We start from the raw sequence: 19,341 nt of genomic DNA, 5'->3' as shown, positions 1-19,341 counted from the left end.
AAATGTTTTGTTAATCTACTGAATTTTATTTTTTTAAGTTGTATTTTGCAAAGACACATTGAATATGGATCTTACTGTGATATCTTGTTTTTGTCTGATTCAGGAGTAAAATTAGCCCCTGTATTTTTATAAATTCTGAGAAGGCTCTTGAATTATTGAAAATAAAAGTATCATTCTCCCTTCACAATACCAAATCACTGCTGCTCAACCCATGAGTTCAAAGGAGGCATATGGAATATAAGACACGCTTAACAAAGTGTCAGTCATATTTCTGATTATGAGGCTGGATCAGGGCAAACGTGTCTTTGTGGCTGGCCTGACTGGGCTCTGTTGGTAAGAGTGCCTCTGTTCAGCAAAGCTTAACTCCTGGCACACTAAACYTGTCACTGTCAGAATTACAGAGGACTGTGACAGCACACACCRTCCAACTGCTTAAGATTCCCAATCAAAGAGGACCCCATGCTGAGGTCAGGTCACAAGTCAAACTTTGTTATTCGATAAGAACAACTCTGAGGCAGCTGTGACAGTTTCCAAAATCTCAGCTAATGTGCTAGGAGTGTGCAGAGGTCAATCCTTTTGTTTTGTACTCTGCCAGTGCTAAGCAGAATTTGTAGCCAGGTTTATTGAACTCAAATGATAGTCTGTGGGYACTTTGAAGAATGAAGCAGAAAAGTGCTGGCTGTGCACCTCCACTCGCAAAAAAGTCAGGTGTTCTGTAGGGAGCAACAAACAAACAAAAAATAAAAAATAAAAACATAGAAGTAAAGGGGAAATTTGAGTGAACACTACTTTGTAAATTCTGGCATGTGAAATGGAAAACGTYTCATTTAGTTTCATAGTTCTTGAGAAAATAGAATAAAAGAACAATTCAGAAAATACTTAACTAATAACTCTGATCTCAATTGGACCATTGTTTGATCAGTTTGTTTATTTTTCTTTTATTCTAAGTGTGAAASCACCAACATCATGACATATGGACATCATAAGTAAATGCTGACTTCTCTCCATATCGGCCTAAATAGCACCACTGCTGAAAGACTGTAGAAAAGTTGCAGATATTGGCATAATTATGAGGGTAGTGAAATAAGTGCTGCAACTGCCTAAAAGTGTGCTTTAGCACAAATATGAGGATACAGTCCTATTTTTAAATCAACCAAACAAGCTATTTATATAATAATGGAAAGAACAGAAGAGAAATATAAATATTWTTTCTGTTAGTTTCTGTTTTGTATACTATTGTGACTACTGRTAGAAATTGAGAACAAATCCCTACACTTGTCCAGTTTTACTGTTGCAATTTAAACGGTAAAGAAGAGGCACTCGTAGCCTTTGTTTTGTTACTTTTGTATCTTGGATTCACAAGTCCTTGCTTTCATAATGTTTTTTTTTCCTGTCCTTTCCAACAGAGGGCAGTGCATTTCCTTATCTTTTAATTTTAAAGAAAAGCCACACCCACTGCCTGACAGTGAGGTCATTTGCAAAGGCCCCAATCTGTTGCTGTGACAGTTAACATACTAATTACAGGGAATCATAGACACTGAAACCATGCCTCAGAGTGGAGTTCTGTTTCTCTTGCCAAGGGTTTCTGCTCGTTCTGTACTTGTCAAGATAGCATGCAGGAACAAATTAACTACCCAAAAGGGAAATCCAGCAGATCTGCTAAATGTGCTAATTTGGTCACATTCTTTCCCTGTGATTATGTATCCATGTGGGGAAGAAGATGGGCAAAAACTACTTATGTTTGGGGGGAAAGGGGAAGAAAACCCTGCATCCTTTTTGATTTCTAATTGTGCCACATCAGAGAGTTTGTTGCTGTTATCTCTCTTCAGTCTTTGCTTTGTTAATTAGCTTTCCCTCTTAATACTTTTAAGCATCTGGCAACCCCAACAGTAGATGCTGCTTAATTTTGTTGTAGTAGGTCAATGTCAATGGGATTAAAGAAGGAAAATAAGGTTTAAGACATAAACACATGGTCAAATTCTTAGCTTTTACACAAAGCTGCCTTTTAACCCCTATTACAACAGAATTTTGTGGAGCGAGCAAATTTAGGGGCAGGGAGAAGGTTTGAGGGTTGGAGAGATGATTAGTTACTCAAATCTCTCTTTCTACCCTTGTGTTCTTCTCTCTCAAAAGGCTCTTGGCTTCACTTTCCCTTAGCACTTGAAGACAAAGATGGCTGTTTTAGAAACAGTAGTGCAATGAAACTAGTTTGCAAGAATAGAAACATATGTTCTGTTACTACATCTGCTTTAGGGTAATTATATGCCATACCATAGTAGCAGTGAAAATGTGCCTCATATTTGTTCTTTGTGGCCGATTAAAGAAAACAGCCAAATGAATCTAAGGCCATTTTTACACCTGTCGTTTGTGTACTTTGTTCCAAATTTGATGAATRAAGACATRTCACTTTTTCYGGTGGTTTGGTATCAATGTACAATGCAAAATTATCTAATAAGGTATACCATAGGGATTTTGAGAAGACCTTTTGAAAGTTGCATAGGGCTTTATGCTTTGCAAGAAAGACATGCAGCCTATGTTTGCGGTAATTCTTACTGGACTACAGGGAAGCATATGGTTCTAACCTGCAGCGTGTACTTGGTAGCTGTGTCAAATCGACGTTGGACCATATTCACACTATAAATGAACAGTTTTAGAGTTTTAAACTACCAAAACCACCTCCTCCAAACGRCCTTGGTACAGTTRTTTTGTTCTGCCTGCTWGTAGGACTGTTGTGTTCACTTCTACATAAGTAAACCACACCAAGGCTTTACAGCACAGTTAGTTGTAATGCTAAGCAAATCTTATGTTGTTTAGTATAAAAAAAGTTAATATGTGACAGATTGTGCAGTAATGTTGCAAAACACCCTATTGTGCTTCATTGTACATTTATATGGATTGCAGTGACAGTAAATTGTTCTCACTTGACAAGTGTTCATTTAAAAATAGCAACTTGTAGTGCAATAATTTATTAAACAAATGTTTTTGGAATGGTCATCTCTCAGAAAGCAACAGGAATGCATTGTTTTCCCCAGTTTTTTCCATTACTCCTTCTTGCTAAGAAAACGGCAAAAAAAAGAACAGTGCGCATACATCCATTATCTTTGCTTGAAATTAATCTGAGCTGAAGTTAGTTGGGAGGTTTTGAAAAGTTTGTTTTATTATTATTTTAAACGAAAATAAGTTTTTAATTAGCCTGAAATGGGAAGTTAATACTCTGAATTCTCATATTCCCTAAGGGTGAGAGTTACTGTATAAGGTTAGACAGAAATCAGGGAAACTTTTTTCTGCAAAGCTTACAATATAATTCCTTCACAATAATTGCAACAAAATAATCAGGAGGCACCTCTAAACATAAAAGATAAGCTGTGAGTAGAGATAAAGATGGAGTCATATGATGACTGGACTCTAACCTTGAAAATKTATTATTATTATTATTGCAATTGCAGAATGTCAGTCTGATTAATAACCGTTTGAATCTTGGCTTTGCAGGGTTATACTTTGGGATAAACCAAAATTATTATTCTGTAAGAAGTCAATCAGAATACAACTTTGCTGGTAATGGTAATTTTTTTTCTTGCTGGAATTTGCATTTTCTTTTATTGAAACATTCCTGGGCTCCAACGACAACATAGAAAACTCCAACTTGTTTCTAACTTTTTCACTAAGGGTTGKGATTCTTGCAAATCTTCCCAACCCTAAAACTGAACTTTATTTGCTTTTGTTCACATTTATTCCACAGTGGTCTGATAACAAAAATTAAACACAGCCTGATCATGCAGTAGAAAGATTTAAAACCCATTGAACTTTTTTTTAAGAAAGCATTGTGAAAGGAAACTTGAAGTTGCTTCCAAATGTTTRACATGTAGGACAATCGTTTTGTTTTCATTTGGAAATATGAAAAAATCATCTATTTAAATCTAAATATAGAACTGAGCTCAACTGGTCAATGTGATGCTTGAGCAAGTCCATTAGCATTTTTGAAACATTTGTGATTTGGGATTCTCTAATCTGATGCCAAATAGAAAGCAAGTTTCCAAGAAGAGACAGATTCAAATACAAGAAGTGCTCCTTAATCTGCACAGTGTCTTTGGCAAAAGCAGCTCCAGCGTCACATGGTTGGGATTGAGCTGGCATGACAGCCTAGATATTAGGGATTACAGAAGATGGGTTTTGATCTCAAGCCCAGGGTTTTATTTTATGGCCGTTCATGATGACAAACCATTGTGTCAGCCTCTGTCTTTGAGGATGGCAAAAATCTCTTGTACAATGCTTGTCTTTGCTTGGTGCAGACGCCTCTGGGAAAATACAAGTGAAGATGTTGGAAGTGATAAACTACACAGGGAAGTTTTGGCCTGTAGTCTTCTTTCAGACCATTAATGCAGGGGTAGGGCACTTCTTTCATCCAAAGTCCAAATGGACATGGTCACAGGAGTCAGAGAGGGTGAAGGGTGGGGGCATGACGTGCATGTGTATGGGTGTGTGAAGATGGGGCACAGTAACAGAGTAAATTTGCATTACATTTGTTGGCAGTCTTGCAGCAGTGAAGGACACGGGGAAGAAATCTCAGTCGAGTCATGAATATGAGTTTATAATGTCCTACCAATGTCAAGCTGGGGCTCTGAAGAGAGATATGCAAAACCTCTCTCCAACTTCATTCAACTTATTGCTGATATAATCTGTGGCATAGCTAGGGGAGACGGGGAATCGTTACTGTTCAGACAGTGCTTATTAAATTCTGAGAGATGTCCTGAGTTAGTTTCAATATTAAGCTGAGAGCCACATGGTTTTGCCTTGTGCCCAAACTACCTCCAAAGGACCTTTGGCAGAGCTAAGAACAGTTAAAAATCAACACATCTACTTGCAGATGGTTAAATCGTATTGTCTTCAAATGACTTTGAACACTCTGTGCTTAATACAGGCCTGCATGCACAGCAGGTGGTTGGCCCTTTGATCTGTGCTTGTGGATGCTAGGGGAATTTTAATCAAGGCGTGTCATGAAGCACATGAAATTATAACATGAACTGCAAGTTTTGACTTTGATCGTGTTGTCTTTTAAAATTAGGTTAATTTGAGAGTCAGATTTTTTAAAAAACAGATAATGAGCAAACAACGTGTTGGTGTCGCCATATGGCCATGTCACAATTGCACACTTGTTACGATGGCTCAGATAAATATAAATAATTTGTAATCAGAATACTCTGAATTTTTAAAGCTCAACTTTTTTGCTGGTGTTCCTAAAGTAGTTTTTGTTCCTTCTCTCTAGATACTTAAAGGGATTGAACAGTGTGGTCATTAATCATTTTAAAGCTGATTGTGATTTCATATGTCATTAAGCCTTACAGTCTTTGTTTGGGTTGTTAAAGCAGTGAATTGGGTAAATTGTCTGCCACAGCCATTCTGTGAGAAGCTGGAAACTCATGAATCAAAAAGCCAATTGTTAAACYACCTGGAAAAGGAAGTCAACACTACATTATATTTGGCTGACAGCTGATACTAGAGACTACTGCCTCTTTAGTGATGGTATCGCCAGTTTAAAACAGTTCTCATCCCTTGAACTGTCTTTCTTCTCTGAAAAAAGAAGATTGGTTTGGGGAGTGAATTGTATACATGCTATCATTGACCCTAAATGTGCAAGTGAGCTCATAAAAATATAAACGCTTGGAATACCTCTTTCTTCTATTTTAGAACTAAAGGTAATATGTTTAAGGACCAAATAATCAACTTACCTTCTGCAGACCCATTCAGAAAATTTGAATATCAATGAAATGTCCATTTATTTCAGAAACGTCATCATTAAATAAACCGTATTACATGGATTACCCACAGATGGTTGTTTGAAAGACTTTATTTCTGTTAGTTATGGTGGTTTTTCTCTTATAGTAAATGAAAACACAACATTTAAAGCTAGAACATAACATCAAACCAACAAAAAACTTTAATACAGAAATGTAGTCTTAATGTGACATATATTGAATGCCTTCTTAAAGGTTGTCAATTTTCAAAAGGTTCTTTTAATTTGACAAATGACTGGGAATGCGTATTTTAAGTTATTGAATATGACTGTATTATTTGGATCCTTCTGTACATATATCAATGACTGCGTAAAAGTCTGAGAATGACAATTGTTTCTATTAAAGTCTCAGACTTTGAGACAGTATTCCTTAAGACATTTTACTCCATRCTGCCTTGATTTACTTTATAACTTTTGACAAAAATGATAACAGACTATCATTTTGACATTAATGTCAGAAATTATAACGTCTCATAAAAGGATGAAAGTCGTACTCCACCTTCGCAATTTGGCACTTTTGCAGCATGGTCATTTTGATAACTTTTTCTGGGAGGTTTTTTTTGTCAACAATGCAACAATTCATATCCATCGTGTGGAGGATTTGTACCCACTTTGGCAACTGTGGTTTGAAAGCAATTATCTATAATCTACTCATTTTCTCTTGTAATGACATGTAGTCACAGACTCAGTTAATGATATCTACTGGCAGGAAGTTGCCCAGAGTTATTTGGATTTGATCACATGTGTTATCTTTTAAATTTCATAAGAGCCGATTTGTCCAAATTTGGGTATTGCAATTATGGGAAGCAGGATCTATTATAAAATGTCTGTGTTGAACGTGGAGTCAGCGCGGCTCGTCCTCATGTAGTTTAATGGGTCAGTTTGTTTTTCAGTTTTACTTAAAGTATTTAGATTGTGAATAATGATCATAAATAAATTGTTCCTACCTTGCAGGGGTGATGTTATAACTGGTTCCTGTTGATGATAAACCAGTATAACCTTGAGGAGGGCACTCCTGGAAAAACAATCTTTGGGGCACATTTCTTTTGTCACAGTTGGCTCCATCTTTAGCAAGTGCAATTCTTCTTGTGAGTGGGCAGTATGCTCCTAACCTTTAAACTGGCAAACCATAAAAGTCCTAATTTTTGATAACTTTTGAGACTCTATTCTTCTCTTAGRTCAAATTTCAGATTGGTCAGGGAAGTTTCTACAACCTATATGTCCCAAATAATGCCTTAATATGATAAATCCATGCTTATTTCTTTTCAACAAGAGGTCTGTTTTTTCCTTCTCCATATTGTCTGTTACTTGACACAATTCCAGTGTATGTATCGATGGATAAACACATCGTTCCTTGGTTTAGCCAGAGACAGTAGCATGAGATACTTCTGCATATCAACTGCCTAGGGGGAAGATTGGTGCACCTCAAAGAGCAGCTGTCTGGAACTCTGCCATTTCTGACAAATCACTCRATCAATCAGGGCAGAAAAGGTCAGGGAGAGGGAAAACTTAAGGAGAAAAGAGCAAAAATTTGTTGTTTCAAGCAGAGAGTGACAAGCTGTGCAGTGTACAGTGTAATAAAATGAGACCAAATAAACCATTATACACCAACAGAGATTTCTTGATATCTTGTCCTTGCTGACATTTAAAAAAGATTTTTTTTTTTAAAAATCATACTGTTTTAGGAGTGTATTTAGTTTATACGTGTCAGTCCTATCAATATATTACCATGGGAGACACTCATGTGTTTTGGATATGGTGACAGTCAACAAACAGCCCCCTCTATACATGCTTATTTTGTCAACTATCTCAGAGCTAACCCACTGAAAACTGAAAAAGGACTACAGTGATGGCTTTCCTCTACATAACAGATGTTTTCACAGTTTTTCCCTACTGACTTCAGCGGGAGTTTGATTGTACCAACAGGCTCCATTCTGTTGATCTGACTGGTTGGATCTAGCTTGGAATATATGGTGACAGACAGATGGCTCACCCACTTACCTGCCAAATATGTTTGAAAGTGCATGCCCTTTTCCAAACTGTTTTTAACAAAGGCTTCCCAGATGGTTCACTCTTTTAAATAGCCATCTGCTTATGGAAAAAAAAAACAGACAAGTGACAAATTAAAGAAAAACCTGAAATCTTGACCCGTCCAGAATTTCTATTTCAGTTGAGTGGTGTGTTTTTGTATCATAGTAGTCAGAAAATACCAATCAGAAACCCTATACAGTGAAGGATCTGCAAATCGATATCAATTTGCTCTGAGTGATAATGTTATGATAATACTTTACTATGATGGGAATCGGTATTTTCATGTAGAATCTGTCTCAATCTCTAAAGCATTTGAAGCCACAGAAAGCTTTGTCTAGCAAAGCTTTCTGCTAGACATTTACTATTCCTATTAATCCTAGTAAATGAGTTTTACCCTCATGCATCACCTATGCAAGGTCAATAATAGATATCACTCTCCATTGCCAAGAAAGTGAATTTAGCACATCTTTAAGAAAAAATACAGTTACAATCATTCAGATTTATTTTCTGTGTGTGTGATTTGTCCTTCTGAACATGTTTAGCTAAATATATTGCATAATTAGGTCTCTTTACATCAGTAATAAGTAGTATAATGCTCAAAAAATAAATCCAGTTAATCCATTTTTTTAATATGCCCTTATCCTGTAATTGCTAGAGTTTTAAAACCACCCATTCAGTTTTAAAAAATGAACCTACATCACTGTCCATCATAGTTTTCTATCTTAATTACCTGCAGACCAACTTTGCAAAATATCTTCCGTTTCAGCTTCTTTAGTTTCCATTACCTGTAACAGTGGTCTGGATATAAGTAATTTCAGGTTGACTGGCGGTTCACTTTGTGGCTGTCCTGCCTCTAGCCTTAGGCGGTGGAGTCGCAGTCAAGAGGGAGTTCCTGCACCAGTCAATTACCAGTTAATAAACAGTGGAAGTTTTCTATTAGTGCTTGTTAGTGCGTGTAAAAGATTGTTGGTATGTGGAATTGGGAGAAGGTACTGTGACTTTGGAATTAGAAAAAAGTACTGGGTTAATTTCTTTCCCTGGGTCCTGTATACGACACCCAGTTCACTGGCTGTTTATTGAGATATTATTTTTTATTAGATTTTCATCAGGCTATACTGTGCAATGAAAAGCATTTGCTCACACATATTTTTTTATTTATTTTTTATTTTTTTTTTTACAATTACCTAGAAGTGTTTGGTCAGGACTTTCACATAAGGCAGTATTTTATAAAGTGACTGTAGAGCACTATTTCCAATAAAGCATATATATTACATGGGAATTGTGGAGACCAACAATGCGGTTGTTGTTGCCGTACATATCATCATTAATAACATTAAAAGTCTCCAGTTAATGTAATGCACTGTTGTATTTTGGAAAGCAGTTGTCACAAATCTCTATATCTTCCACACATTGAGAAGAAAAAGATTTCACAGTGCTTACAGAGGGAAATTGCTTTAAGGAAAAACAGTGCAACTTAGTAGYCTTGGGAATTGAAACAACCTTAATTGGATTTGGAGAAGCCATATTTACCAAGGGAGCACTGCTCTGACAGTCTGACAGCCAAAAGCATGAATCATTAAAACTCTTTCCTGTCATATTAGACCACGACCAATAACTATTGCTACTTGCTGCTGCTGACATAATGTGCCAAGGGGTGTACCACAGTATCTCTTGGCAAAAAGTCTTCATAATATATAAGGAATGTTGACAATAAATGTTCCCGTCCTACTGGAAGGAGATTTAGCTTTACACATGAAATGTATCTTGTAGACAAACGGTAAACGTTTCTGCGCTGATATGCTTAAACCAGTGGATGGAATAGAACCTCTTGAGATGAGAGGTGGGAGTAATGCTCTTTTGACTGTTGGAGCCATTGGTGACCAGCAGCTGGAAATTCGCCCTCCCATCACATTAACAAATCATCCTTTAATTGGCTCACCTGCTGATTTTCTCCCTTTCCTTCCTTGTGTTCCCTGAAATCCTCCATCAAATCTCCTCAGCTGGCTTACAAGCTCACCTTTCCTTCTCATTATGCACCCACACAAGAGGATATCTTTACGCTCTCTGTTCCACTCCCACAGCCTTCCAGACGGACACACAGGCTGCAAAAACGAGACCCACCGAAGACTTTGAGAAAGCTTGGATGTCATTGATTTTTAAATGGGGCCTCACTGATACCATATTAGCTTTGGGAGTGCCTGTAATATGGACGTTGCTGTAGGGCCACATTTCCTGTGTGCCGATGTCGATATAATTAGCACATTCATAGGTGGAAACAATTTTACAGGCTTTGTTATTATGCTCASCCTGCTCTCTCCACTGGCTGTTTCAAGAGGTCCAGTAAGTGGACCAGTAGTTCACTGTATTGATTGTAGTCATTGCTACTGTTTTAATGCAATGGTGTCATAGTGTGCTTCATTCATTGTGGCCATTTTTTTTTTATCTAAAGGTTTTCATGTAATATTTAAGATTTGTCATTTACACAGACTGAATAGCACATTGATATATTCAATAATTGTGTGCCTTTACTTTTAAGTATCCATTATGGAAAATGGTTTGCCTCTTTTAATGCACACTTAAATATGGGRTCATTTGCAAGCTGCTAATTACTATTCTAATATAAATAAACTGAGATTGGCTCTTTTCACTCGAAATCCTACATTAATGCTTTTGAATACCATACGAAGCAGCGGAGGGCAGATTTACCATGTATACATTTCTAGTCTTCTAATGGTGCAATGTACTCAGACACAATGCTATCAAGGTCTATGGATATTGGCCTAAAATGCTTGCCAGTCTCAGGTGACTGATAAAATCCATCCAGTAGCGAACCGCTAGAGTTTCAGTCCCTCTGGTCCATTACAGAGCTCTTTCTTTTAACCACAGGGCTTTTCCACATGGACACCATTTATGGCTATTGCTTAATTACCTATCAAAATACATTTCACAGCTTTTGAAGAGGAAAAGAGGTGGCAGGAGAGACAAAAGACAAAGATAAAAGAAAAAGGGGCAGGCATAAAAAAGTGTGAATGATGGGAAAGAGAATTGGGAACACAGGACTGATAGATTGATAGAGGATGAGCTGTGCATCTCTGAAATGAATTTGAATGGATGGGCACAGACAGAAAAACAGGAGGAATGCTTTGCAGAGCATGTAAGGAGAGCGGTGATCTGGCCAGTGTCCTTTTTTTGTTTAGTGTTTACAAACAACCCCAAATRGAGAGAAAAGAGGGAGGGTCTTTGCCACGGGTGGCTATAAATTACCTGTGATTGATGCATGCTGCCATAGAGGACGACAGTTAAAGACATGGAGCTCTCCTCGCCGACGCTCTCCACACTCTCACTCACTCTCTCACTTACTCTCTTCCTCTTCTCGAATTCAGCAACTCACCCACTTCTGGYCTCCATTATCCCAACAACACACAATTATTTGTTCTGTCGGCTACATGGCCTACCTTTAGCGGTCATATTCCAAAGTAATCATCATTCCCAAATAGAGAGCGCCTGGTTAGAGGTTGTTGGTGTACTATCACACATGCACTTCATTTTGTAAATGTCAACCTCAGTCACTCCATTTCAGGCAAACATTTGTGCAATATAAATAAGCACTGTATATTTATTTTACTTATTTGACAGATCATTGATTTTGACAAAGCGCAAACAGGTGCTTTAGTCCTCTTAGGATGAGAAGAATCATTATAACATAATTTACATGGCCTCCGAAACTCGTAGCCATTGAAAAACATGCTTCTAAATCGTTTTGTCTTTTAACTCTCATTCAAAAAACATGAATATTCTTCTGAAATAYAAAGGTACTGAAGATTTCAAGTCACTGAATTGAACTAAGCTCCTCAGCCTTGGATTTTTTTTTTGTTTTGTTKATGCTGATAAAAGGACCTGTACCATCCAAACTAAAAATCTGTCTACATCATTTGTTTTATTTGATGATAATTTTTTTTCTTTAACATTAGTCATTGAAATTCTATTTTGAAATTATAAAACAAGCATACCATTACTGGGTAGGCTTGTAGCCTACCATCACTGGTGAGGGGAGGTGTTTTTTTTCTGGACTGAAAATGGATCTCTTTTGTTTCAAATTAACTTGACAAGAAATACTGTGCTCTTTGCCATTCAGTCACACTCCTTAAAATAGTGCGTGGTTTTTCTGTGTCTCAGTCCTTTTATTTAATAGTCTGCTCTGAAAAAACAAAACAAAAAAAAAAACATCATATACAGTTAAAAGTTAGATTCCCATACTTAATTTTATTGCAGAATTTCTCAAACCAGCTTACCCTATGGCAGAGGTTCCCAAACTGTGGGGCATGCCCCTTAGGGGGGGCGCCGTGCCATTGCAAGGGGGGCGCGGGAAGCAGTCTGGATGAAAAAAAAAAAAAAACATGAACGCTGTATGTGCTGGGTTTTTACCTTAGAATGACCAACTCTGTTATTTCTATGTCAATTTGATACCACTGCCCTATGGTATCTAGAATTACAACAATATATTGAAAAGACAATGGAATTACTGTCTGAAGACATGCATAATAAAGATGTTTTCTTTTTTTTTTCTTTTAGCTTGAAACTGCTCTTCACAACCCTGTTAACTGTGCATTGTTGGGCTTTTCTGCAGCGAGTACCTCTTTACCTCAAGGCTACCTCTGGGTAAGTTATGATAGTGACACATGAAGAAATGCAGACTCTTGCACATACCATTCACGGCAGTTACTATTTAAATGTTTTGCTGTAAACGAGAATAAATCTGCCTTTAACTATGCATATATTTGAAAATTGTCCCCTGGAAACTACTGTAAATAATTTTAATATTGCTGTGAGTAGCAAACAACTGCAACACACAATTTTATGATGAGTGGGACAAATCATTCTCACACACYACCACTTCACTACCCCTGACCTCTCGGGAATTTAACACAATCTAGGACGAGGAAAGATTTCAGAGTGGAAAAAACAAAGCAGGGAATCTTTTTTTTTTTTTTTTCCTCTTCAAAAGTTTCCATTTTTGTCCCTGRCCACAATGGAAAGGCTGGTTAATTTATCAGGTACACCTCTTTTGACCTAAAAGGTGGTTCAATCAAGTGTTGGCCCTCCACGAGTGAGAGTGAGGCCCTGCGTCTCAGACTTAATTGCATTTGAGGTGCCATTCTAAAGGAGATTCGACATTCACTCAGATGAGGAAATGACATCATTAGCATTCTTGGCCCCATTCCTGATTGCTGCCTGAAATTGTTTTATTTTCAGCATTTTAGTCCTCTGCTTTTTACCACCACATAAACGTATWWCAAAGCTGTGTTTCCCTTTTGACTTTGCAGCTCTTTGCATGCTACTTTTTTAAATGCATTTTGTAACCCGAGTCCTACTTAAAGTAGCTATGCAGCAATTTAATATTTTGGTAAACAACTAATCCAATCCAATAAGCCCTCGAATAATCGAGTAATGAGATGAAACCATGCTTTCTATGTGCCCACCATCAGATCTTTGCTTCCATCAGAACCTGCTTATCTGCATATGCCCACTTACCCTTTACAGTCAATTGAGTAACCCTAAAACATTTTTGTGCTTGTTTTTAGCGCCGTAAAAGCTCTTTTAGAAACATTCATTTGGTATCACACAAGGTTCATGATAAAATGCTTTGTTGCTTCTATGATATGAATAACATTAGTTTGCAACAAATTATATTTTACTTTCCATTATAGTTTAAACAGGTCACTCAGACCTTGAGCACATCCTGAGAGCTCATCATTTTACATTTTCTTACTTACATTTGGATTCAGGTGTGGTCATAACAAACCAGAATGATCCACCTGCATGACAGACTGATTATCACTGTTTCATTATTCAGAAAGACATCTGTCTGCAAAGTTAATGTTGATGTCCAGCCTTTAAACTAACATAATTCTGTATACTATAGAAGGTGTTCACTTTTTTAGTTATTGTTACATGTGTTATCACAACATTTTTGATTCCGTTTCTCCTTCTCTTTCTGTGGGTGTAGAAGCAGATTTCTCTGGTGTTGGCTGGTATTCYCTATGCATCTTTTCTCCCTGTACTTGTGTCTCCGTCTTTCTTTTTTGTCTCTGTCCATTAAACTTTAAATCAACCAAATGCCTGTGGTTTCTCCATAAGAATGCTAAGTCTTGTTTCATAGTGTAAAACGTATACAAGTGGGCCTCGAGCATTAAGCACTCACTTTTTTTTATATTTGAAGCTCATAATAAAACTCACTAAACAGAATCAGTTACTGGCATTAACAAAAATTAGTTTTGGGAGACAAATTTCACAGTTAAATATGTCCTGCAACAAGATTTCATCACAAATCTAGTAATATACTTCAAAATAAGCAGAGCACTGTTCAAATATTGGACACTGCATCATTTAAGTGAAGGTATTTGGAAAATTTAAATTTTGATTCTATAATCCTTTACAAAGCATTTTTTTATATTCTCCACATAGACACATAATTTAAAAATGTCTGAGATAGTACCTGAATGAACTTTGTCGTATTGGCATTTCAGAGTGAAATATTCACGTTTTTCGTTTTCTGAAATGTATTAAAGTCAAGTTTATTTGAGGACAGAGAAATTTTTACTTGTTTGCACCAAACAAGTAAAAATCTTGTTTGGCTTGATGTTTTTGATGTTTGGCAAAAACATCAAAAACTTACTCAAATTGAATACTGTGTGATAAATAATAATATTTTTTCCTTATAAAAGCATAACTACATTTTAAGGGCAGTCGGATGTAAATTTTCCATTCAGTTTAAAGACATTTTGCTGCAAACTGGAATATTTTTTAYGTTGACCCAAGTTGTTCAACTTCTTTGTAAAAAAAAACAAAAAAACAAAAGCATTTCTAAAATGAAGGGAAAACAAAAAAATAGATCTTGTTTTAAATTTTTTTTAAAAACTTGAGAGTGAGTAATCTGAAGTGTTTGAAGCTCTGGAAAGAAATCATTCAAACCATTTAGTCAGCTCTTTGACTTCTAAACGTGACTTTTTCATTTGCTGTCATGAGAAGCTATTTAAAACAATATGTTACAAAACATAAACAAAGCACTTTCCTCAAMAATAAAATATTAATGGCAATAATTATAATAATTATAATCATAATAATAGTGAAGGCCTGCGGTTCCAGTATGAATAATTAGTGGCTGAGTGTTCACGCCCCCAGTTGGTTCTACCTCCCTGGCAGCCTTGTCAAATAAGGGATGACACTAATCATGTTAAAGTGAGATGGGCTATGGGGATTTCTGCACGCTTTGATCAGAGTAATGACATTGTGTCTAATCAGCCTGATACTGCAATGTTTGCCTGAATGCCTTCACCTTCCCCGTCCCACTTTTTCTACCCTCGTAGTYCTCGTTTTTGGGAACAAAATCTCCTCAAATGGTGCCATTTTGCTTCCTATTGTGTACAACAAGAATACATTTGCTGTAGAGAAAAGCKTAGATGCATCCATGTCAGGGTTAATAAATGAACTCTTAGCCTTCAGTTTTTGTTTTTTTTACTTTGTATTAAGTGAATTCAGACACAGCCACTTCATTCTGCTTTTCACTGGTTTCATAGCAACAATCTACTAAATGCTACCAGAGCATTTACTGATTTAGGTATGTGATTAAAGCAGAACACAACTGTATTGTACAACTGTTGTGCAGGACACAACTCCAGTTGTTTGGTATTTTATATAAATGGCAATGATGTCACCAGAACACAGCATTTTCAACAGATACGTACAAGTTTAATTAGAAGAATATGAGAAAAGAATGTTAAAATGCCTGGCTGAGTCTGGACTGCTTCTGGCTGTTGTTCTTCAGTGACTTGAAACTGTTCTGTTTTGGAGTGGGGGAGCCTTTGCTGCAAGATGAGTGCTCCCAATCTTCTTTTCACCCTGTGCAACAGACCATTATTTGTTCTGGCTCATTTTCAAGAGCCCAAAGGATTGCTCCTGTCCAGATTCTGTGTGCTGATACAAATCAAACAAATGATTGCATGCAAATAAGGATGAGTGTTGCAGAGAAAAGCTAAAGACTATATTTAGCCCATGTCCCACTCGCATGTTATGATTTATACAGAGGAAATAATTCCTTGCTGTCTTTACATCAAGCAGGTGGAATTTTTTTTTCTATGAAAGTCATATTTGTCTGACCTCCTACAGGCATAACAATTTAAATCACATTAGAACCAAGACACAACACAGGAATTGTTTGGCAGTGACAACAATGCCACCTTAAGTGAAATTTTGTCAGTGAGAGGTTGGATAACTTCTGTTTTCCTATTTTATTTCAACATTGGGAATTAAAAGGAAACTTAAAAACCAATACAGCAGTGATACATAYAAAGTCAAGCCCTGATTAAATYTCTGCTTGTTAGATTTCCACTCACTCTGACATGTTGGATCCTCTTTCACTCATTATGACTGSTGTAGTTTCATGTGAATATCTTGCTGTCTTCCTTAGTATGGTATCGTTTTTACGGCCCTTTTGCTYGTGGAGGTCTCAAAGACATCTTTAGATGCTGTATGAGAAAATTATTTTCCAAACTGCGACCAAACACCATAGATTCCCAGCTGCTCTGTGTTATTAATTTTCAGTGGTCCTGAAAACAGAATCTGGAAGTGTATGGCGTGACCTTGTATAATTTCTYATAAGAAGTTGAKTTAATTGAAAATGATTTTATTTTTATTTTATCTTTGCTTGACTGTAGYAATATATCTCACATTTGATCTAGGCAGCAAAAAAAGAAAAAGAAAAACCTCATTGTCAGGCAACTCAAAGCTCTTCAGAAACTTATGAGACCCTCTCTGTTCTTCAGTGATGAAAAGATTGTAGACGTTTAGATGATTGTTTGATCTTCATGGGATGATATTATGCAATGTGCTATGAAAAAGAATGTGGGGATAAAAATGACAAGGTCTGAAAGGATCAATGATTCACACATTTTTTTAAGCCTCCATTGTTGACTTCTAAGAAACATTCAAACTAAGACAAGTTCTCCTCTGACCTTCACAATTTAAAGATATGTAAAGCAGTTTAACAATGATCTGAGGASGACTGCTTTCTGAACTTCAGTTTCAACAGAATAATCTTTGTAATAAGTATGTCATCAGGTATCGTAACATTTKCATAGCAAATGAAAAATATATTAYTAACTTCAAAAYACATTAATGTCAATAAACCAGTCATTGGTGATCAACTTTCAAAATTGTCTTTAATCAATCAGTCAAACAAAATGTATCTGAAGCATTGATTACACCTTTCTACTGTTACTAATGRTTTTAAAGGAAAAARTCACATCTGATAAAGAAATGACCATTTTWTTCATTATAATACATTCTTTTAAGATCTGTTTTAAATTAGGAGGGATGGTTRGAAATGGGGAAAGAAAATTAAGAGATTAAGAGATACCAAAGTCTTATTTCACCATGGTAATCCAGCAGCTCTATTTTTTCACCTCTCTTTTCAGAAATGAGTTGGTTTGTCTAGATTAATTTTCTCACTTCTGGATTTTGGAATATTCTGCAGGTTCCTCACTTTGGAACCATGCAGTCAATACAAAGCTCATGCTCTCAAAAGTCACCAAAGCCATAAATATGTCCACGACATGGAAACAAATAAAAAACATTCTTATACAAATAGACAGCTTACCATGTTGTACAATATAAAATAATACATTTATAACACCGGTCTGTGAACGTCGATCAAGCATTATGACTGGGTCGGATCCAGCTACTCTGATGGACAAAAGCTTTTTGAGAGGTCAGATCTGTGCATGCTTTGTGCCACACAACAGCTTCTTGGCAGGAATAGCTTCAAGACTCCTCACAAGGCTTATCACCCAATGAGAAATTGATTTTAGTGTAACCATGACAACAGATTGTAGGGGAGGAAGTATGAGCAATCACCTCAGTCATAATAATAGTAATTTTCCTATAACCAATATGTGAAATCTTCAGATTATTTTAATGTAATCATCTTATTAAACGGAGTCACTCTAAACTAAGAAAACATTTTCTGTAATTTATAAAATCCATCCGATCAGCTGAAGTTTTCAGGAGATCACAGAGAAGAAAGGTTAAAATTGAAAAACAGTATTCCTTGCTTAAGTCTTTCTTTCTTAAGTCTTTGTCCTTTTTMAATGAGATTTTATTTTGTTCCATACAGGTGGCTGGTGCRGGCGAAGGTTTTCAGGGCCACATAGAGGTTTTTTCCCTCAACAGGCCTACCCCCCGCGCTGTGAAGAGCCTACAGATCAGTTCTGCGATTCGATGCTTGGAGTACGTGCAGGCGCCTTCACCAACAGAGGAGGAAGATGTGGGCACTCACAAGGCCGCCGCAGGGACCGGCACCAACATTTGTGTTGGATTAGATGATGGCCGGTAAGCACTTTATCCTTAAAAATGTAACAAAATGCCTTTCRCTACACCTTCGTTTAGCTTTTGTTATAAAATAAAATCAGATACTATCATTTGCCAASCCCTTATAAGATTTTCAATTGTAAAGATTTGCCTGTCAATATTTCATCAGAACAAGAAGTCAGAGTTGATATTCCTGCAAAGTATCAATACTGCCACTTGTGCAAAGATCAGTTTCATTTTTAAATCCAATAAAGCTTTTGATGCCCTCACTGAGGAGATCAAAAGGTTTAAAGGATGGATTTAATCTCAGTCTCCAGTCACAGCAACAGTGAATAGATTTTTGATTTTCTCACAGAAAGCACAGTCAGATAACGCATTGTTACCTTTGTATGTATCCTTAATTAACAGTAGGGATTGTGGGCTTCTTTTAGTCACAGATGTGACTGAAAAATACAGAACAGGGCAGTTTACTTGTGCTGACTCATTATCCTTCAGTTAATGTTAACCTATCTAGGGAAAAAAATAACTCATCTAGCTATGCGAATAAAATTAAAAAGAAAAACAAATTAACAATTTCAAGTCTCATAAGACTGTCAGCTCCAATGCTGCAGATTTTTTTATTTTGCCAGAGATAAATAAACAGCAATATGCAGTTTTCATCGTGAGGAGAATAAGATGCTGCAAAGTTCAGGTGGCATTTAAAGCAAGCGAAAGACAGAGTGGTTCCACATGTGAAATGCTTCGTGCACTGTTAAATCAAACTGCATGAAAACGAGCTACTCTGTCATTTCAAATGACACTCATTTATCATGTTTGCTCGTGCTACTGTTGTGYTTTCAGCATTCTGGTCTATGGGAGCGCGGACACGGCAGCACAATGCCTATTGACCCTCCACAACCCAGAGGGCTGCCCTGTGCTGTGCCTGAAGCACTCCGCTCGCTTCCTGTTTGCGGGTTTGAGGAATGGTACAGTGATGGTTTATGGAAGAAATAACAATGGTGAGGTTCTTGGTTAGTCCCTYTCTCTCTGTACTAATGGTTTTATTTTTTTTTYYKKTWWKGGGRAWWWYYTWARKKSMRKYCCYYYKRARGGRAAAAMMWTTTTTTWRKTWWKSYWAAAAAAAAWTTCAAAACAATTTAATAAAAACACAGTGC

At 36.7% G+C, this 19,341-nt stretch overlaps 1 protein-coding gene across 1 annotated transcript in view; it reads left to right on the top strand.

Moving 5' to 3' along the window:
* The window catches only part of arhgef10la (Rho guanine nucleotide exchange factor (GEF) 10-like a), a 131,819-nt gene that overhangs the window by 90,699 nt on the left and 21,779 nt on the right, over positions 1 to 19,341 (top strand). The window contains exons 21-23 of the mRNA XM_017304635.1: positions 12,395 to 12,481; positions 17,994 to 18,208; positions 19,028 to 19,185. Coding sequence (XP_017160124.1) covers positions 12,395 to 12,481; positions 17,994 to 18,208; positions 19,028 to 19,185 — 460 coding nt within the window. The remainder of the gene's footprint in view (positions 1 to 12,394; positions 12,482 to 17,993; positions 18,209 to 19,027; positions 19,186 to 19,341) is intronic.

The sequence above is a fragment of the Poecilia reticulata genome, linkage group LG5 (genome assembly GCF_000633615.1).
Source record: "Poecilia reticulata strain Guanapo linkage group LG5, Guppy_female_1.0+MT, whole genome shotgun sequence".
Lineage (NCBI taxonomy): Eukaryota > Metazoa > Chordata > Actinopteri > Cyprinodontiformes > Poeciliidae > Poecilia > Poecilia reticulata.
Note: the sequence above shows the minus strand (reverse complement) of the source record. Positions and strands in the feature narration are given on the sequence as shown.